Here is a 22,954-nt window from a genome sequence, read left to right as displayed (position 1 = left end):
TCTTCTCTCTCTCTCTCTCTCTCTCTCTCTCTCCCTCTCTCTCTCTCTCTCTATCTCTATATCTGAGTGACAGATGCATAGTTTAGGGTGTGTGTCTCGCCTCCACCCCTGCATGAGCACTTTTATTTCAGCTAATCACAATCCTGTCACTCACCCCTAGCCTCTGTTTTCTCTAAGCGGTGAATGCACACACACGCACGCAGTGACACAAATGCACACCCAGTGACACATAAATACATACAGTGACACACCGACACACACATGCACACACATACATGCACACACAGACACACACACACACACACACACACACACACCGTAAGTCCCACTTCTCTCTCTCAATTGCACACGCACACCCTGCACAGTGAGCCTGGTGCAATTATGATTCTGTCGCATCAGCAACATACGAATAGCTTTTCCGAACAGAGACCAAACCCCCTACTGTAGCTGCCGTGTTTCTGCTTCAGCTGACTCTTTGTTTGAACTCATCACATAGCTGGCTGCTCCGTGAAGGTGTCAGTCAGTCAGAAAGACAGACAGACAGACAGACAGACAGACAGACAGACAGACAGACAGACAGACAAACAGTCAGTCAGTCAGTCAGTCAGTCATCCAGTTAGTCAGTCAGTTGGTCAGTCAGTCATCCAATTAGACAGTCAGTCAGTCAGTCAGTCAGTCAGTCAATCGGGTCCTAATTTCTCTGAGGACCCACCTTTTGTATTGCCTCTGTTATTGTCTGGTTGAGCCAGTTCGGTTTTACAACGTACACTGAGGCTCCTCCTCTTTTAAAAGGATGCTTAGAGAACAACAGTGAGATCACTCTGGGTAAGGTACAGGATTCTCCTGCTGACTGCATTCTAGTGTAGAGTGTTGAGACAAAATGGGTGCGTTAAGTAGCTGAGTGTTCAGTGAGCGAATGCTCACTCTGAGCGCTGAGCGTTTTTTTTTCCACTTAACGGTCTGCTCTAACAGCGCTGAGTTGCTAGGAGACGAGAACTTTAATCACCACCTGTTGTCTTTCTGCCACTATAGCTAACGTAGGTCCAATACGTTAAATTTTTTTGACCCGCTGAGAAACACCCTTGCCGTTACAACGTTAGCTAACGTCGGCAAATTATCAAAACAGAATTTAAATGTAATGTTATTTATTTACCTTCACGTATATGTCGAAGTTCTTCTTTGCCATCCGACAGTCTTCCATACCTTTCGGCATCCATCTTTATTTTATTTTTTTGTTCAGTGATGATGATTATGACGTGGTGTTTGGCTCAAACAGATCATAGTTCAAAACTGCTCACTTGTGCTCTGAGCAGATCAGTCTGAGCGTAACTGAGCAACCCATTAAGTGAATTCTGATCACTGATCAGCTACTTAACGCACCCCATGACCCCAAGCAGCACAAGAACTGCCACCCGATGCGAACCCTCTAGAATACTCACTCTTAGCATCATGTACAGGTGTGGAGAGTGAGGTGTGTTGTGACATGGTACACAGGTGGATCGATCCATGTGACAAACTCGGTTCGTGTCATAGGATTGGATGGAGCTGACACACACTCACACACACACACACACCCACACACACACACACACACACACACACACACACACACACACACACACACACACACACACACACACACACATACAGTACACACACATGCATGCACTCAAACACGCACAATCACCCACACATATGCATGCACTCAAACACGCACTCACACTCATACACAAACATACACACACACACACACACACACACACACACACACGGGCCAGTGTTTTGCTCGGTCTGTATTGGCACCGTTCTTTGTAAGGGCTGACAGCGCGAGTCTGATGCCTGGCTGGCTTTCAGGTCCTTTTTCTCTCGGCTGACTACCTTCTGTTGCCGGTTCCCTCAGCTGAATCCCCACGTCCCTCCGGCGCGGTGCGGCCGCCAGATAACACAAGAGTGTTACACCGCTTACCCCTATTGTTCCAGCAGAGAATCCGCCCGGCGTCCTCTGAAAAAAACCTTCTCCACAAGCGTGTGCGCCTACTCGGGAAGAGCTGCTTCTCTGCCCTTCTCCGTCTGCGTAGCCGTCGTGCCGTTTCTGTCGTCTGCTGCCCTCGTCCGAGAGAGCGCTTCCCAACCGGCCGCGCTATGAGGGACGAGGCGCCCGCGGAGGCACGTCGTCCCTCGGTGTTGAATGGGAACGTGACGCTAGGCAGATAACTCTGCTGCCATCACACAAACACACACTCACACACCAACACACACTCACTCACTCACTCACATACTCACTCACTCACTCACTCACTCACTCACTCACTCACTCACTCACTCATTCACTCACTCACTCACAGGGCTGAAAATTAACACCTGCCACCGGCCAAAGGCAGGTAAAATTTCCAATTGGCGACTAGATTTCGGAAGGCTATCTGAAAAAAATATATACATAGATTTTTTCATCTACAGTCCCCTTGGCAGGTGACTCACCGTGAGCCAAAAAGTTAATTCTCACCCCTGCTCACTCACTCACTCACTCACTCACTCACTCACTCACTCACTCACTCACTCACTCACTCACTCACTCACTCACTCTCTCATCCCTATCAAGGCGTGCTCCCCTCTGTGAGGTCGGAAGCAGCGTGACAGGTCCTAGTGTGCAGAGAAGAATGACTCATCGTTCCCTGTCATCCTTTCCTCACAAACCGGGGATTTGCATGGAGGCTCCTGGACCTGGTTTGAGGCCGCTTTTTATTTATCCCTGTTATTTATTGAGGCCCTGTTATAATGTGCAAGGAAGCGTAGCATTCCTTTGGTGAGGACTACAATACACCAAGAGATGGATTTTTACAACAGAGCAGCAGATACGGCTTTGATTTATGATCTAGTATAGAAGGGGCATATATCCTGTGTTTCACAACTGCATTGTGGTCTAAACCAATATAATTGCAGCTTCCAGTAGCCTAGGTCCTAGTCTGTCTACGGCAGGGGTCTCAAACTCAAATTGGCTTGGGGCCACTGCTGGTATCATCAACTCATAGGAGGGCCACTTCAATGCCAACTTCAACTACTACTTACTATAAGAAAGTGCAATATTTCAGAAAATGACATTTTTCATTTCCATAACCAGACTCACAACAGTCTCTAAAAAGTCTCTAAAAAGACTATTCCATAACTAACATTTTCATCATACAATTTCAAACCAGTTTCCATTCATTTTAATATATTTTAACAGTTAGTGCTGAAAATCATTTGTTCTTACTTTTATTTCATCTTGAATAGCCTACATTTGTACTTTATTCTGTTTTAGCTGCAAGATGCATCACTACTGTAAGCCTGCCCTGGACCTGTAGCTACTGGCATTTACAGTATTAAAGTTAAAGTTTGTTTCCATTCTTACCAGACACTTGAATACATTTGTAGGCTACTACTCTATTTCTTGCTAGACACTTATCTTGAAAGACTGAGACATTAGCCCTCTCAGCTGTGTGGCTCGTTTTTTCCTCTCGTCTAGTAATGTTTAGTAATGAATAGCTCTTGACATTATATTCCTTTAGAACGGCGACTTTATTCTTGCATATCAGGCAGGTAGCATTTCCATTGAACTCCACAAAAAATACTGCAATGTCCATATTTCTTGAAACGTTCTGTGTTCCTAACGTTAGTTAACCCTGAAAACAGCCTCTCGGTGTCTAGCTGCATTCCGTTCATTGTTCATAGTCACGTGTGGATTGATTGCAGCATTCACCTCGCACGCTGCGCACAATAATAGAATTTCGCCCCACGTTTGAGCAACTTGAATTTCGCATTGTAGGCCTGGCTGCCGGCGCCGTTTACAAGACATTATTTTGCGGGCCGGATTACATTATATTTCTGACATCATGTTTCAGACCCCTGGTCTACGGTATCAATCTCTCCTGTGCTTAGAAAGAGGAAAAACACAAGTTCACAGTTCAAAGGTTATCGTATTGAATACGAACAGCTGTCATAGAGGTCCATAGAGAAGGAGATGTGATTTAATTGCAGGGTTATTTACATAATTAGTTGATTAGTTATGATGACCCCGGGGTTCCACAGGGTTGTAGCTGAACCCTCTTGACAACTGGAGAGTTTAGTGTTGGCTGGTGTCAGCCATATTGTTTTACACTATTGGAGTGAAGCCAAAATATTCATGGTAACCAAACTCTAATTAGGCCTGTGAAGAGGGTTTTTTATAGACCTGTGTGGCGATGCTCATTCTTTCCTCCCATTGCAGCTTTCATTAAGGACCAGGAGAACAAGAATTAGAGTCAGTAAATGAGCCAAAGTGTGTTGCGTGTCAGTTGGCCACGTTGGGAGCAGATGCTGGGAGCTTCACAGTTCACTAAGCCCGCTAACGCTCTCTCATTCTCTCGCACTGTCTTTCTCTCCGTCTCTCTCTTTCTCTCTCTCTCTCTGTCTCTCAAGTGTCACAGTACAACTCGTTCTACCCAATTCTCCTCTCACAACAATGTTTTCAAAGGTAGACGTGAACCGGCTCTTATCTGAATTGTGCCTCCCTCATCTCCTTTTCTCTCTCTTCATCTAGGCTGACCCCTGTCGATCCCTCTGAGAGGAAGAGGAAGTGATGTCACGCCACCACCACCGCTTCGAGAGGGACTACCGGGGGCCCTGGGAGCGCAGAGACATCCGACCGACCGTCCTCCACAACGGAGGAGGAGCCAATAACAGCTGCGCCGCTGCCGTCGTCAACGGCAACAACCGGCCAGGGCTCCTCCCCCTTCCAGTCATCCCCTCCCTCCTCCCCACCCCGGTAACGGTTGCTGGGACAACATCCAGCGGTGACATGGTCGTCAAGCGCGGGGTGACGGCGGTAGGATCGGTCACTGCGGCGTCCGCCAAGGTAAAGACCCCTTCGATTCACATGTGGGCTCTCATGGGCTCACTCTCTCTGCTCTCTCTCTGGACTCTAAGGAATGTCTTTCAAGTGTGTCTTCCCCCTAGCCCCTCACCAACTGGCCATAAGCCCCTTCTCCACGCTCTCCAACTCTCCACTCTCTCTCTCCACTCTCCAACTCTCTCTATCCTCCCAACTTTCTCCACTCTCCAACTCTATCCTCCCAAATGTCTCCACTCTCCAATTCTCTATCCTCCCAAATTTCTCCACTCTCCAACTCTATCCTCCCAAATTTCTCCACTCTTTCTCTACTCTCCAACTCTATCCTCCCAAATGTCTCCACTCTCCAATTCTTTATCCTCCCAACTTTCTCCACTCTCTCTCCACTCTCCAACTCACTCTATCCTTCCAAATTTCTCCACTTTTTCTATGCTCTCTAACTCACTGCTCTGGTCCTTCTTCTACACTCGCCCTCTCTCCTACCTTTTATCTCTCTTATTCTCTCTCTCCAGCTCTCCCTTTTATCTCTGTTCCTGTTACGAGCCTCTAATAAGCTCAAGGGGTAAGAGAGGATACATAACAATACAATTGAAACCGGGATAAGGTGTTAAAAGTGTTGAGCAGGTGAGGTGCAAATAACTGAGACCAGACCAGAGGGTAAGTTGCAACCTGTTTGATGTATTATAAGCATTATAAAACTTGAGGAGTGGTACAAAGTTACAAGTGCACTGCCAGGATGCTGGGGATGTATCAGTAGCTAAACTAACTCACATGACCAAGGGGGAACCCCGGATGGTGCCAAATAAACAAAACCCCAATCTACAGTAGAAACAAAAGACATCACTAAATATCTAAAGAACCTAGGTATACAAACAAAAGTCTACCTATAACATACCTAATAAGGGGCCAGCCAAGGCCGACCAAAACAGGGGGACAACCATCCCTACACTGGTGTACTAGACAGAGAACACCCCTACATGAACCCTATATGTAAAGAGGCCTCTATCTTACCTGCCCCCAGGGCCATGTTCTAAAGCAAAACTACATACAATACAAAACTACACAAACTACAAACCCATAGACACCATGGCAGTGGCTGATAAAGAGAGGGACTAACAGAAAGCCCACGCCTTATTCATGGGTTTCAAATGTAGTCCTAGACCTGCCATATTGGGGACCAACACAGGTGTTTCAATTTATCTGATTGGCTCTACTGCATAGAATCCTATGCAGTAGAACTAATTCATTCATTTGAAACACCTGTATTGGTCCCCAACATGGCAGGTCTAAGGACTACATTTGAAACCATGAATACGGGCTGTGGCAGAGGGCTGGAATGAGGCTAACGGTAATTAGCAGCAGCTGCAGTGGTGAGTGGGTCTTGATTGACAGCCGGCCGGCACTGCAACAGGATGGGACAGGAACAGGATTGGTGGCTGCTTGAATGGGAGATGAACAGAGAAAGGAGGAGAGAGAGACACACCCAACACCATACACCCCAAACATACGTGGAACGTAACATCCTCCTCTCTCATTCTCTCTCTCCAGGTCTAGCTCTTCTCTCTGAACCCCCCTTCTCTCTCTCTCTAGCTATCCCTCTTCTCTCCATTCCTCCTCTCTCTCTCTCTATCTCTCTCTCTCTCTCTCTCCCACCAAATCACTTAACTCCATCTTCATTCGAGCTCTCTGCCAAATGGCAGGCTTGTCCTCTCTTTCCTCCCCCTCGCTGATTTTGTCCCGTCATTATGTAAATGACCCGCGCGGCGCTGGAGACGGGGCCGAGCCTGAGGTGCTTATGAGCCTCTGTCTGTCTGGACGGTTGTAAGATGCAGGTGCTTTTCCACAGAAAATATTCTTCACAGAGGAACGCCTTCAATTGAATCAGAATCTTTTAGCTTCTCAAAATATCAAACATGGTAGTTCCGTAGATGATATAACAGGGGAATGTTTTTCACCTCACCTGAGGCATTCTGATGCCAGCTATGCTTTTGACAAACATAGACCATATAGATACATTATGTATGTTAGAGTTGTACACTCTAAAGGTACCTTGCAGTAATTTGTGTTGTTTACCTTCGATTTATACTCTCTCTGGCATCTACCACCTTGAGATATTGACTAAGTGTACATTTCCATTAGAGCTCAAAGGGCCTCTGTGAACTCTCCAGTCTGGCTGAAGCCTAAGGAGGTAACTAACTAGCTCCAAATCAAAGCTGCCAAAAAGAGCCCGAAATCCCAGCTTTTGGGATCCTGCCTCCCGCCTTCGCTACCATGGCGACCATTCTTCTTCTTGTCCTCAGCACCTCTCATCAGTATCACATCGGCTAACTTTCATTTCAGCTTGAGAGGCCCGAGGCTTCCCCGCCTCCTCCACACTCGCACTGCTCCCTGTCAGAAAGGCTGGTGTTTCTCTGGTGTTTGCCTTCTCAGTCTCCTTGCTGCCAGCACCAGACCAGAGGTAAACAAAGCCCCAGTAATTTAGCTCCTAAGTGCTCATCATTAGGTGCTTCAGAGAACCCACTGACCACCTGAGTAATTACATATATCTGGGCAAACTCTCTCCAGCGCCCAGCGCAGCCATTGTCCTTATTCAGTGGCTGCCAGAGCAATTAGAGTCCCTCAGTATGGCTGCTATACATTTAGCACCATCACCACTGGGCTGCCCTGTCAGAAATGGACATTATACAGCATTGTGTGTGTGTATGTGCGCGCGTGCGTGTGTGTGTGCGCGAGCACATGCTGTATTATCCAGAAGCCTTCCCCCCACCAGATGGCTGTCTAGTGGTTTTAGTCAGAGCTGCACCTCTCTACTCTGGATTGCTTGTGACACCGAGGCAAAGAGAACAGCAGCGTTTAAAAAGGAAAATAACCAGAGTTATTTGGTGTTCTTTAATTATGGCCTGGAAGACATCCAGCGGTCTCTCTCTCTTTCTCTCTCTGTCCCTCTCTCTCTCTCTCTCTCTCTCTCTCTCCCTCTCTCTCTCTCTTTGTCCCTCCCTCTCTCTCTCTCTCTCTCTCTCTCTCTCCCCCTCTCTCTCCCTCTCTCTCTCTGTCCCTCCCCCTCTCTCTCTCTCTCTCTCTCTATGTCCCTCTATCATTAAAGCTGTCCAGGTCTCAGTGTGTCCTGCAGAGGGACTCTGTCCCCTCACCCGTGCGTCCCCCCCTCCAGCCGTCCCTACTCTAAAGAGCCGACAGGCCTTTTATCGATCCCGGCCGTGAGCACGTCTCTCGTCAGCATCACAGGGGCGCCCGTCAGGCAGTGGAGACGCAGAGCAACATCTGTGCGCAGGCATGCATGCATGGCATGTGTGTATGTGTGCCGCGTGTGTATTGTGTGCGCGTGTGTCACATCAGCTACGAAACGCAGCGCCGCCGCGCCGGTTCCCCGTCCCACAGGGGCGTGTTGCGTTCCCCCCCCCCCCGCTGGTCCGCCCATGTGTGCGCCAGTACAGCGGCCCCGCCGATCAGGCTGGAAGTGCACCATCTGCCAGCCTCGTCCGTCATAACGTACGGCTAGCCACGCGGAACGGTGCACGGTTCCTCACGTTCCGTTTAGAGGTGCGCCTGGTTATTCATCCACGCCTGGTTTTAATTAAACGTTGGGCATTACCAATTTGTTTCCCTCCGGCTGCACAGGGAGATAAATCCTGGGCAGTTGACGGCTATTTCTACGTCCGTTGATGAATGGCTAGGTGAAGACGCCGTACGGGCCGTGGTGGGTTTTAAGAGGGAGAGAAAAGCGCCACTGTTAGGTTTATTTAGGTCACGGGGAACGGCACGGACCGTTCATTTACAGTACATAGATCCATCAAGCAATTACACACAATGGGAGAGCAGCCAATTTTCATCTGCTCCCAGGAAGACGTAGTGGCCTGTTAATAATGTCAGGGAGAGTTTTAAACTGTGGCTAATGTCGGAGAGCATGTTTGTGTGAAAAAGAATGTGACATTTTTTCCGGGTGTTGGGTGTTTGTGAGGTTTTAGAAGAGGTTTCAGGATGGGCCATGGTGGATCGTTTTCATCTGGTAATGCTAATATTAATCCCCAGAAAGCTCCGGCTTCCCAACGATATCCTATTGATACATGTGGATATTTGAGTCAGAGCTCTAATGCCCTAGTTTGAGAGGGCAAATCCTTCTTCCCTTGATTAATATGATTAACCTTTTTAGCACCAGAATAAAATCTACATTTTCCACTGGTTTTCTTGTATATAATACAGGGCAGCAAAGGCTGTGGGCTTATTGTTGTATTTAATTAATATTTTCATAATTTAAAAGGTCACATGGAACATTCTGCAAATAGAATACAATTCTTTAATAGAATTAATCTCTCTTTATTCAGTCAAATGAGCCTGGTGTTTCATTTTCAGTTACTCCCTTTGAGAAGATTCTTTTGGAAAATCTCAATTTCTGCTTAATTAATTTTTCCAGTGTACCTTGGCTCATAACAAAATGGAGGAGCGATGCCAGTCTAGTCTATCACTGATTGCAACCAGGTCAGGCCAGTCGGATGAGGGATTGGACGGTGGCATGGTATCTCCCAACAGCAGGCGTCTTGACCTTCTCTCACACCAGAGAGGAAGGCGGAAATAAAGCACTCACAATGCCTATAATGACTCATTAGCGAAGTGAAGTCGTTCCCATCGCTGAGAGAAGTGTGGTGTGGCCTCTTCCTAGTGCTATCATAGTAGCATGGCCTTAGAGGAAACTAGAGCTGCATGTGGCAAACGTACGCTGTAACATCAGACATTTTGGAGCACCGTTCCACACTCCGAAAGGGGAAGCTGGCCATGTGACCTCACAGATTTGTGTGTGTCACCTTTGAGGTGAAGTGAAGATGGCGTGCTCGACTCTATTATCTTTAAAAATATTGGGTCAGGTTCTTGCATCTTGTTTACTTGCCCCCCGTTGAAAATGCTACCTCACCCAGATAACCCACATTAACTCCAGCAGGTGTATTGTATAAAGCCGGTCTTGTGTCTCCGTCTATATTGAGAAGCAGCGACGCTCTGCAGAAAAGAGCCTGGCATTGAAAAGATATGAATGATTAAATCACACAATCTTTATTGAGGCTTGGTCTGAAAAAAAAAAACTCCTTTTGAAAAGTGTGATAACCTTGTCTCCGAGGTTACAGTGAAAGGTATTGAAAACTAGATGATTGAAGTTTAAAAAGCCGCAAGACTGGGGAATCTGGGAGAGAGAGAGAAAGAGAGAGGGAGAGAGAAAAGAAATATTGGCGGGTTGCAATGTGTCCTGAATTGGGCTCAGATAAAAAAAGGATATCTTCTGTGATTGTTCCGTCAAATGATAAGAATAAACTTTACATTTCCTCAACTCAACATGTGGACTCAAAGGGGAATCCTGCCTCCCTATGGAAACTGCCATACGGCTGGAATGTTCCATGAAGATCTATTGATTCAGGGCTGCATAAATATCTATCTACAGCTCCTCTCCCTGCCTTTCATTGCCATCTATACTATCCATATGTATTGCCCTGTTGTGTGTTGCGTTGCAGTGCTGGAATATCAATCAATCGATCAATCAAAGCTTTATTTGTATAGCGCATTTCATACCCAGAGGCAACACAATGCGCTTTACAGAGAACAAGGGAGGTGGGCATACGACCCACTCTCTACATATTCCAGAGGGAAGCAAAAAAAACAGTAATCACCCGGGGGCCAGATAAGTGAGCTGTAAAAATTCTTCCCTGACCCCTCTCTACAAGGCGATCGAGCAAGCTTAAGGAGTATGTTTGTCTACCGGCTAAGAACATTTATAAAGCAATAAATAACATTAAATTACATTTTAGTCATTTGACATTCAAAGGTTGTGTGAATATAATCTAGACTACTATTAGATCCGATTTGTTGGATTTCCAGAATTATCGTTCCGTGTTTCTACAAATTTCACCCTGCTTCTTTTATGGCTCCAAAATCATCTGGCAATTTGAATTTTCCCAAATACTGTAATCACTGTTAACTCATCTCATTTAGTGTCGAGCAACCTAATATGATTTTCAAAAATGATTCAGTCCTTATCTGGGGCATTGCCTCTCGCTGCCTTATAAACTGCCAGAATAAACACAAAGAACACACAATCCAATACAATTGTTTGCATCACGGCTGGCTGTTTTTTGATTACCCAGCGAAATAAGCAAGGCGTGGAAACCCCATCCACAGTCCCCGCAGGCTGAGAGACTATTCATTCTTGTAAATTCTTGTGGTCATTTAGTGGCTTAGATTTACAATCTATGTAAAAATCTGTCTTCATCTTCTCGATGCATGGGGGGTCTATAGAGGGAGGGTAAAGTAACACACTGCTGGACTACACAGGTTTGGTTCATCAGCACTTCTGTATCACCATCTCACCACTGGGTGGCCGGCGTTTAAATCTGCCAAGGAGGACTGGGGGGAAATCCAAGGCTTGTCTCTCTCTCTTGAGAGCCAACTGATCAAATATTAATGGCTGTATAGGGAACCGCGATTCCTGTATTTTTGCATCGTACCCTTGAAGCCTGATCTACTATTCTATTCTATTATGTTCATTACGTCGAAAACCTGGAAGTATTTTCCGAAGGTCAGAGTCGAACCCCCTGTGTTGCCTGCGCTTGCCCTCTGCCATTTAGAAATTTAGTATTTTTACGCTAATGATGGCCCAAAACTGTCAGAAGACCTCTCCGTGGCAGGCTGTGTTAGTGTGTGTGTGTGTGTGTGTGCTGTGTAAGCCCTGAATAGCATCATATCCCCCACAGAGGCTGCAGCATGCAGAAGCTCATGGTTCTCTTTGAGATGTCCAATTCAATCCATGTGTCAGCTCAGATAAAGACGGCCTTCGCAGAATCGCCGGCGGAGTTGCCCTTGAAGAGCCTCAGGACACCCTCGTGTTAGAGCGGTAACCTCCGCTTACGATCCACTGCGAGATGCGTTTGATGAAAATAGTTTACAAAGAGTTAGAGAATCTCTGGCTTCATGTGCTCTATGTTGACAGTTTGTGAAATTACTATCTTGATAGGATCACTATTGATCTTTAGAGTCAGTTTCTTATCACGTAATCCATCCAAAGCGTCTCCTAAAGCCCTATGTAATCAAAATGTGTCATTAAGCCTTTATTTAGTTTATATATAAAAAAGATAAATATATCATACATTGTTTATCCAGTACATAGATACAGTATGTGCTGATTGAGCCGAGATTTTCCTTAAGATGCCACATGGAAACGCTGGAGTGTTAACGAGGAGCAGTGATCCTGTGTTTACCCAGAACCAGGGCCGAGGGGGCCCGCGGGCATCGACAGCATGTGTGCCGCATTAGGGGTTTCCATTCAGACCAGACCTGGCAACCCCACCGCAGGCCTTGTGATCAAGGACAGAGACACCTCAGTCTCACACATGCTCATTGTCAGAGAGATCAGTCACATGTCCCCATAGCAGATTAGAGACTAACAGTGCCTTAAGCGTGAAAATAGGTAGATCGCTGGACCTCTACTGTATATAATGGTTCATGTTCATCTCTGCTGCATTGAAAATGAGGGCTTGCTCCATTGTGTTCTTGAGAATTTAATAAAGGTTATGAATGAATGCTCCTGCTTACTGCACTATAGCCACCTCATGCAACAGTAGTATAAAAATATATATATATTTTCACGAGCAAGGTGTATGGTTGGGAGGATGCTACCCTAACCCTATCCTTCCGAATCCAAACCTCCCTTTAACTACCATTTTGGTTTACATGCCTAGTGAAGCATATTGCTTCCAACCTGGCTCGTGACACCCAAAGTGCCAGTATGTGGCGTGCTTAAAATATGAGACGCATATGATCAGGTGGTACAACCATCTCAGAATATTCTTTGTTCTACTCTTCTATGTTTATCTATTGTCTGAGTACTGTGTGTGTGTGTGTGTGTGTGTGTGTACATGTATGTGTGCGTGGCGTGCATGTGTGTGAGTGTAATAAGAGGAGGTCAAGGAGGAGGAGAAAGCATCTGTTATGTCAATCTCTTGTGTAGCAGAATGTTGAACCCTGGCGTTCAGCCAATCCAAATCCTGTCCCGGGGTGCGTGTTCCTGTCTGCGGGGGGTCTGGATCCGCCCCGCCCCGCCCTGCCACACCACGGATGGATGGACGCGTCTGTTCCCGGCCCGCCTGCCTCTCACTCCGTCTACTGTACCTGTCTGCCTGTCTGTCTGTCTGTCTGCCTGTCTGTCTGTCTGTCTGTCTGTCTGTCTGTCTGTCTGTCTGTCTGTCTGTCTGTCTGCCTGCCTGCCTGTCTGTCTGTCTGTCTGTCTGCCTGTCTGTCTGTCTGTCTGTCTGTCTGTCTGTCTGTCTGTCTGTCTGCCTGCCTGCCTGTCTGCCTGCCTGCCTGTCTGTCTGTCTGTCTGTCTGTCTGTCTGCCTGCCTGCCTGCCTGCCTGCCTGCCTGCCTGCCTGCCTGCCTGTCTGTCTGTCTGTCTGTCTGTCTATTCATCTCTCCCGTGACGTTTACTCAGCCTCGTCTCAGCTCGCGGCTGTCTCTGTTCGGATTCCCTCCACTGTCACAGACATCATTTAATCGGGTCTGTATGCATTTCTGTAACCGGAAACGTCTTTCACCCCTCGCATAAACCCCGAGTCAGAGCTCTGGCGGGGGTGGTTTCGCTTTGCTGGCTTCAGCAGGACTAACAAAGAGCTGCGTGCTGTTGGCTGGAGGAGGCAGATGGGGGGGGGGTCAGTCGGCGTCTGCTGCCCTGCCGCCACCAATCGGCACAGGCCCCCGTGCACCACGCCTCTCTTGGCTCGCCGCTCAAACCGCCTCCACAACTGGGTGTTTGGCGGCTCCGTGTTAATAAGCAGCTGTATGATATCACATTCAAAAGCTCTCTCATGTATGAGGAATAATAACAGGATTTCTCTACGGACGTGATGAGGGGGGTATTTTTGCAGTCTGGGACAATGAATGGACTGAGTCCAGTGTTATCCGATACTGCTCTGCCCGTACAACAACAGTGGGATCTTTGTCTGTCAGTCTGAATGGTGATGAGGATAGGGGGATGTCACTGGGGTAAACAAAGGTTTACTGTAAGGACGTCAACTCACGAGTCATCTCCGACCTCTGTTTCTCTTTCTCTCTCTTCCTCTAAACCAGCCACCCGTCTCTCTCTTTCTCTCTCTCTCCTTTCTCTCCACTCTAAACATGTCCGTGCGGAGCCGTAGATCTTCATCCCAACGTCAGGGCACGCCTGTGTGAGAGCGCGCGTGTGTGAAATTGGATTGCTGATCTGTCTGTAATACGGGGTAGCGACGGCGGCGGTTGTAATGACGCGCTGTGACACCGGAGACAGCTGCTACAGAACATCGGGGGATCAGAGATGACAACGCTTGGCTCTGGAAACTCTCCAGGACCGGAAAACACTGTGGACAAATCCCCATCAGACAATCTTTTCCTATAGCACACCATAGGGCCAGATACGTCTCATAGGGCCACATTAGCTCCGATGGACTGCGATGTACATGGTTTGACATGGTGGTCATTGCGGATTTGCTGGAGACATGTACAGTAGAGAGACCGATGGTCTTTGATCCCCAGGCACGCTGAAGCCCCTGTCACCTTAGATTTGCCCCGGACGGTTTGTTTGCCACCACTGCAAACCCTGCTCACCACTTCCTCATCGTAATGACGTAAGGTCACAGGTCGGGGTCAGAGGTCAGGCTCTCTAGTCTAAACATGACCCTCTGACCTGCCCACCTGCCCTTTACAGATCGGTTTGCACCTATGCCCACAATGAACAAGCTCATCTAGCACCATCTGTGATGAAAGGGGTCAGTGTAGTCTGCTGTTTGCACTGAGTTCAGGTATAAGGTCAGATATAATAGGAAAACATATTTAGTGTCCCCTTGAAGAGAAATTCATTATCTCAATAGGACTTTCTGGCTTAAAGTATTGCATAAAGTAGCCTATATAATAAAATCAACATATAATTTGGCACCTAATCCTGGAACAGTTATCAGCTTGCAGCAGCCTCACTAGGGGCTGCTATCTGATGCCCCTTTTCAGCTCGGTTTGCAAACAACACAGTTTCAATCAGTTTTTATTTAATTGAACGTTTGCTTTGAAACTGTCTTCTCAGTTATAAAACTGCAGTTCTAAAGATTTGGCATGATGAATCAGGACTCAGTTTTCTTGAACTACAAACCTTCTAAAATTGCTTATGGCTGGACTCTTTGCTTTTATTGCGTAATGCCTTTTTGTTGAAGTCTACAGTTTAAAAAAAGAGCATCTTGCAAAAGAATACTTTTTTGATAGGCACAATCTTTAGCATTCATCTTTAGCCTTGCCGAGCTCTTTAGTATCTAGTTACCTTACCTAGTGAAAACATCTGCATACAAAATAGACACAAGGAAATGGAGATCTGTGTGGGTCCCTGAGACCATGATCACCACAGAAGGCCCGCCTCTCAATTCATCCGATTGGACAATGGGGAAAAAAATGCATATGACGTTGGCCGTTTTACAAAATGCAAGGTGCATAGAGGCGGAAAAACATGAGATGCTCAGCAATGCAAAAGCAGCAAGCAAAACGCTTCACTCGTTGAAAATAATTACAAAAAGCCGCCCCAGGCTGCTGAAAAAGAGCTCTGTCTGAGTCCGGCAAGACAAGTTTATTTGTAAAGCACATTTCAGAAACAAGGAAATTCACAGTGCTTTACATGACACATTAAAAGCATCAAGACAAAGTGCAAGAGACACATTATAAAAGGACATATAAAACGAACGTCCGGCCTCAACTGGTCCGTTTCACACAGCCGTACCAGAGTCGACTGGGGCTCAGAGCGGTGGTAGAGCCTCTCCTTTTCGCGTTGCCAATCATTCATCCATCAACTGTATGTAATTGAGCACGTCAGCAAATTACCAGATCAGCCCTTCAGCCCTTCAAGGACCCACACTTAGTACTCCTGTTCTCCCTTCAAGTGTTAAATGAACTCCCTGCTGAGTCCAGCTCAGCGTATGTCATCTGGTGTTCAGCCTCTCTTATCTGTCACCCCCCCTGCACAACCCACCACTCCCCTTTGTCTCTCTTGTTCCACGGGGACAGAACAGAGTGGTGGCATTTAAAAAGGTCTTGTGTGGAAAAGGGTTGACATTCAGAGGCACCGCCACCTTAAGGTTAACTCTGTCCAAAAGCTGCTTGCAGATGCAGGGGATTTAAAGGCATCAATATCGTCGTGTGAAATAGCATTTTGGTACAGTCTCCCAGATTTTCTGATGTGACCAGACAGAGTGAGGAGGGGTATTAAATTTGCCCAGGTAAACATATCACCAGAACAAGTCTGCCACTTCACTCAGGAGGTGTCTCACAGCTCTGACACAGACCTCTGTGGGAGCTCCTGAGCATCTGCCTCACACAACAGTATGCCTCATTTGTGTTCTGCTTTTGTTGGCTGTTGGCGGCCATTTTCTGCAAATGAATGTGTCTGGTAAAAGAGCAATTATGGCAGATGAGACAGTCTCAGCGCCTGAGGGGGAGTCTTGACTCCTGGCAACAGTGACCATTTCATTCTCCTCCGCAGTAGAAAGGTGACTATACTGCCTTCACTCCCTTTGGTTGTCAACAACCACTGCTGCTCCTTGCTGCCTAGAAAAATCTTGGGTTGACATGGCGGCAAAACAGACGTCACACGAAGCTTCTGAGAAGTTTCTTTGGAAATTCTCTGAGACAAAAATCAATATCCAATTGACTGTTTCCCCCCCCCCCCCCTCTGCTCTGAGCTGGTATCTGTGATGGATCTGGGCCATGTTTGATCAGCTTGGACCTGGAGCTCCCCATGCAGAGCTCGGAACACAGAACGGGGAACCGGGAATGCGGAACCCACAGGAGTGAAGAGCAGGAGCAGCAGCTTGTCTCTCTCTCCCTGTTTGTGTGTGGTTAACCACCACAGGGCTGCATCACCATTGATGGGACGCTCATGTTATTACAATGACACAATTAACACACTATTAATTAAACATTTGTATGCCTGTGCGTGTGATTTACCATAATGTATTCTAATGAGAGGCTGAGGTTCTGTAGGCTTATGCTCTCTGTCGATGAAATAGAATTGCCACTTAATGTCATTTAATTTGGGTCCAACGATAGACAGTGCGCTTTGTGTTGTCAAGCTTCTATGGAAATGTACTTTCTCCGCCCACCACAGCGTAGCTACACATACCGCATGCCAACACATGAGGAAATGAGGTTGAGATCATTATTCATGACAGTGGAGTCAAAAAACAAAACAACAAAATTGAAAAGGGTGCTCAGAGAGCACAGGCTTCTGCTCATGAATGCGTTTTGTTGGTATAACCGAGCTGAAATGGATAAACTCACTCCTCAGTATAAATATTGCCCAGTTGAAACCTGTTAGATCAGCATGTGCAGTTGTTGAATGTGTAAATGGATATAATAATCAGACAGTAATTGACAGATTAGAAAGCAGCAAGGTCTGTCTCCCTCTGTCTTTTCCCCAAGGATATCAGAGTGTATTTAGTAGGCGTAGGGTACAATAGAACCTCAATAATAGATAGATCTTGACACATTACTATAAACAAAATGTACAAACTATAAAAAACTGTCACCATAACATATGAGAAAGAACATGAAACATGATTAAATACAAAATGGAATAATATTCAATCAATCTAGTCACATTACTCTATCCTCTGCATCAACACTGTACTACACTTACTACATACATTACTAAACTAAAAACTACTATGGAAAATGCAGGAAAAAAAACATATAACTATTTTATTTTTCCTTTTTTTAGAATGAGTAGTCTATATCCAGACTGGATTCAAACACTGGAGTCCAATGCTTTCCCACCCCACTACACCACCGAACACACTGTGGTTGTGCACTCAACAGAAGTGGTGTTGACAAAGATCTGAGCCTAAATCTGAATGGGGAAGTTCTGTTTTGGTAAATGGATTGCACTTATACGGCGCTTTTATCCAAAGTGTTTTACAATGAAGGCCTCTCATTCACCAACTCACACACACACACACACCAATGGCAGCAGCTGCCATACAAGGTACTAGCCTGCTCATTGGGAGCAATTTGGGGTTCAGTGTCTTCCCCAAGGATACTTCAACATATCGTCAGGAGGAGCCGAGATTCGAACCGCCGACCCTACGATCATTGGATGACCCGCTCTACCTCCTGAGCTACAGCCGCCGCGTGGATTCAGATCCTCTCAAACATTGTATGGGTTCTTAGTTGGCCCATGCTTCACCCCTCCACCGAGGTTCGTGAAAATCGGTCTGGTAGTCTTTGTGTAATCCTGCTAAAGAACAAACGAACAAACAAACACACACGACTGAAAACCTATCTGACATCGCCTGGAGGAGGCAAGAACTATGGAGGACGTAATCATGATGGACACTTACTGAGAGTTCAAAAGCTGAATCCCAATCTGAGTGCACAAACCACCCTTGCGGCCCCTCGCACTTGCGGCCTGAGGCCTGAGGACTTAATTGACGTCAGTTGGAAGGGCCAGAGGGTGCAGGGTCGTGAATTAAATGTGACAGCACTTCCAGCGGCGTGCCAACGATTCCCAAGACAGTTTAGCTCAATGCCCCTCCCACTTCGTTTTCATTGGCTGCCGCGTCCCTCCGACGCAGAGGCTGCTCTGACGCGCTCCTCAGCTCTCCGCTCGGCTCTGCAAATTGACCGACTGACGTCTGTTTTAATTTAATAATAATTAAAAAATGATGTTGGGTGGGATATGTTTGCAGCATGTGGATTTCAAGATAAACGTTGTGTTATCGGCAAATGTCATAATTTATGTGTGATGCACTCGGATCATGACTCGGATGCACTCAAGCACTGTGTTACATGAGACGCGGTGGACTGTGGGTATTTTTGAAATTGCGGACTTTCGTTAAGTGCGGTTAAAGTGAGCAAAATGGCGGCAGTGGTGCACTTGTGGACCTAGCAATTCCGTTTTGGGACTACCCTGAGCCCTTGTGGACTTAGCGGGAATGCGCATGTAAGGCCGCGAGTGCTCTGCACTTTCACCTAAGTGCGCGATTTGGGATTCAGCTAAACAGTCCTCCAATCTTTTGTTTCTCTCTGTCACTGTCCCCTCTCTCACAGCCACAGGCTTCCTGTGGGCCCGTCTTGCCTATTTTACTCAGGGGAGTTTCTCGGCTCGTCATTTGAATAATACGCACATAAATAATAGATAGATTTTAAAATGCAAATTGTAATAGGGACTCAATCATCGTGCTTTTGCGGTTTGACCTTAACTCTTGATAACAAATTACTGGGAGCTCGCTGCTTCTCATTACCAGCTGTGTGGAGCACCACGCTGCCCAGAACCCAGCAGCCAGTCACTGTGCTGCTCTGTATACACAGGGGGGAAATACACATTACTCCTTCCTGTCTGCATGTATCAAAGGCTGCTCGAAACTCCACATTTTTAGAAGAGAGTTCTGTCTGGAATGACTGAGGGCTGAAGAATGTTTTTAATTGGATCAATTGAAATCAATGACTATTTTTTGCTATTAACAGCACCTGCTGCTGTAGAGTGTATGTGATTTGCTGGTTGGATTGGAAGTCGTTTAATCACGTTTGTGGTGCAATTAAGTGGATCTTAAAGGAGAATGATCGTTTTTCACAACCTGGACCTTATTTACGGCATATTATAAGACATTTGACTCACCGAGATAACTTTGGTGTAATTCGGAGGCCTGAAGAAGAAATTTAAAATCCAGCGCGAGCCAATTATATCAATGTAATGGCTGCGGACGGGGCACTGAGAATGCAGCTTCTAAAAAATCTATTTTCTGCCGCGAAACGGTTGTTTTCAACTATCTGTTTTTATAATGCTAGTTGTGCTTACATAGAGCGAGGGCTTGTTGTGGTTTTCACATGCCTCTGTAATATAATCTTTAGAAACGTCTTTAGAAATGAAATATAGCTTCCCCACTTGCTCCAGCACGCATGCGCACAGCGCGCAGACTGGCTATTCTCCGTCTGTAGGCTACACTCGCGGCTCACATTCTCTAATACTCTTACAAAGCTTTTTTTCAGAGAAAATGCAAATGGTTTGCTCAAACTTCGGATAAAAGCATCACACTGACACTCTGTGTGTTTTTGTGCCAAAGTGCCATCGAGTTAAAAATGTAAATATTATTTTAACAAATGTATTTATTTATTAATTCACGAGAATGTGCCTGAAAAGTACCCCAATTATAGCCACCCGCCATCCAGGGGGGCAGCTGGAAACATTATCTTTGACTTTGTGAGCCACAAATGGCGATTATAGATAGAACAATGCGGGTGATTTTTTGTAGGATGACAGCATAGTCTTTGTTTTAGAGAGAGTAGAAACAGTGGGAGTTTTTGTTTAAAGCACATTGTGCTGTCAAAGTCAAAGAAAGATGTTTTCTCATTTACATTTTTTATTTTCAAAACAATACACAATATACGTTTCACAAATTAGCCTACTGTACAATTAACAACATACAGTAGGCTACATAACCATCAATAGAAAACTAAAAACAAAAGTACACACACAGCATGATGGGTCGCAGCATCTCTCCCTCCCCACAACACACAACACTCCACATGACATACTTAGGCTTTCTATTACACATCTATATATTGAACCCCATAAATGAACACATCTGAGAAAGCTTCCCCACATTTCCTCAAATGTAGACACAGAATCTTTCAGTTTAGCTAACATTGATTCATATGAAGCTGTAACAGTCATGAGTTCGACCCAGTCCTTACAACAAGATGTCCTTATAACAAGGTATGCCTGTATTCTTCCAGTTCCATTTTTGTAATTCACGCAGGTAAGGAGAGATTTGTCTCCAAGAAGGCAAAGATGTGGTGAGCTTGACAATGGCTGATCCATTGTTATATTGAGTGGGTTTTTCACATCTTCAATTTTTGTAATATAAAAAAAAGGAAACCAACAACAAAAATGTATTTTCTCATTGGACCAAACCTCCAGTGGCGGTCACAATGAATCAAGTCTAAAGTTCAAGCATTTTAACACCAAATTCTGACATTTCCACCCCGTTGGACAGAAATGTACTGTATGAAACTTGTTACACTTACTGTAGGTCATTCCTCATGGGAAACAAATGTGCCATTTAGACCCATAATGTCAGTCAATGATGGATTCTGCTGTAGGTTGAAAAATTGGCAAAACCTAACTTTCTTCTCATAAACTACAGTATAAGTCTGATAAGTCTGAAATTTGTCAGGTACAGTAGGCCTACATGAAGCTAAGAAGTCCAATCCAAGATGGCAGAGAAAAATGCATTTTTGTAAAAAAAAAAAAAAAACTGGCCACAAAATCCAAGTGCTGTAACCCCCCCCCCCCCCCAAAAAAAACGACATTTGAAAATGATTTGAAATTTTATAGTTTTGCCACAAAGCTACACTAAGCTAAGCTAGCTTCTAATGCACTTTAAAACTTTTTCTCATGAATACTTATCGCACATGTGTACTCTTAGGTATTCTAAAGACAAAATTGTTCAAAATTCGTTCAAAATTGTGTGATGTGGTGCGACAAATCTGGCACATTATGCTAAGTACTGCAGTGCCCATTCAAAACATGCACACCGCCCTCTGGCTGCTAGGTGGTATATTACATTATGCCCATGATAAATGTGTGATACAATGACCTCAATACAGGGTAGATGGTGCTCTCATACCCTACTGAAAAAATTTGAACCCGCTACAAACCTTAGCTGGTCCTTAGCTGGCCTTGCTGGATTGATCAGGTCTGTCTGTCAGTCTCCCCCTGTCAGTCAGTCTTAATGGGGGCGTAACCATAGGACCCCGTCTCATTGCCACTTGCGGCTATATATATTTTTTTTTTCTTGAAACATCCTCAACACTGGTAGTACCCAACAATTTCCACATTGTTTTGAACCCTCAAATATCTTGTGTTGGGGTCTGATACTGTAGATCCTGGTAGCTTTGCTGCTGACCACTCTCATTTTGTTTCTGTTTCTCAAGAGTCATTCAGGTGCCCTTCAAACATCTAGGTTGTAGTATCATGAATAGGAAATGGTGCTTAAGGCGCCTACAGTACCTTTGATTTATTCTGTTTTTTAAAAAGAACAAAAATATTTAGCGCCTTTAAACACATTATATAAATTTAGAGTAGCAGTTATTTTTATTCAAATCATTTTGATTTGTACTGTGGGAGGTAGAAATGTGCCCAGAAACCTCTGGATGTGTTACCTGCATGTTTCCTCAGTAAATGAGACGTGTTAAACGGTGTGCCAGGGGGAATCTTTTCAAGCAGCAGACACTGTTCTGATCATCACAGATAACTAAACTGGAAGGCCAGCGACCTAATTTAAGAGCTACAGTATTTACCATATGTCAGGCTTTCAGTGGGGCTGCACTCTGCAGACATGAGCCCAAAAAAAACAAAGGAAAACATTAAATCGGAGTAGATTTCTCTGTGATACGGTTTACATGATACATCTATCAATAATTACTTGTCTTCAAATTGAGATTCTTTGTAATTTTATATTGGCCCTCTTTATTTCGCCCACAGTACTAGACACATGACTAGTATGTCAGACTGTCCGCCTGTATCACCCCTGACTGTTCCAACTTCGAAAAGAAAGCAACATTTAATCAAAGCCATAATCCCAGCTGAGCATAAAAAAATGTCTCTTAATGGTTGGGAAATTTTGCCGTTTTGCACTGCATTCTGGGTTAGGAGGTCCACCCACCTCACCGCTGCGACAACAATGGATGTGAAACGGTGTGCTCTGTCTCCCTTCATCTGCCTGCTTGCTCTCCTGGTTCCCTCTCTCCCTCCACTCCCCCCCCACCCTTCCCCCCTCGCTTGGAGGAGGTCTCGGTGGCGTAGATCTCTCTCGTGGTTTGAGAGGATTCGACCGTCTCATCCCTGACTGCGACCCATGTTGCTTTAGGCCTCGGGCCTCGGTTGCTCTGCTCCTGTGCTGCTCACTTGCTCGGTGTTTGTGCTCCTCTCCTCCGGTCTCTGTCCATCTGTTCCCCATCTTGGGTTGAGACAGGCAGCTAATTAAGTGATGTCTTTGGGTGGCAATCTGAGTTTTTCTGGCAGTTTGAAGTCGGG

At 45.7% G+C, this 22,954-nt stretch overlaps 1 protein-coding gene across 1 annotated transcript in view; it reads left to right on the top strand.

Annotated features, from left to right (window-relative positions):
• The window catches only part of klhl29 (kelch like family member 29), a gene marked incomplete at its 3' end in the record, with an annotated part of 195,139 nt that overhangs the window by 59,088 nt on the left and 113,097 nt on the right, over window positions 1-22,954 (top strand). The window contains 1 exon segment of the mRNA XM_084439232.1: window positions 4,556-4,870. Coding sequence (XP_084295358.1) covers window positions 4,595-4,870 — 276 coding nt within the window. The 5' untranslated portion in view covers window positions 4,556-4,594.

The sequence above is a fragment of the Borostomias antarcticus genome (assembly GCF_949987555.1).
Source record: "Borostomias antarcticus genome assembly, chromosome: 6".
In the NCBI taxonomy this organism is placed as follows: domain Eukaryota; kingdom Metazoa; phylum Chordata; class Actinopteri; order Stomiiformes; family Stomiidae; genus Borostomias; species Borostomias antarcticus.
The sequence above is the reverse complement of the archived record's forward strand: the minus strand, read 5'-3'. Positions and strand labels throughout refer to the sequence as shown.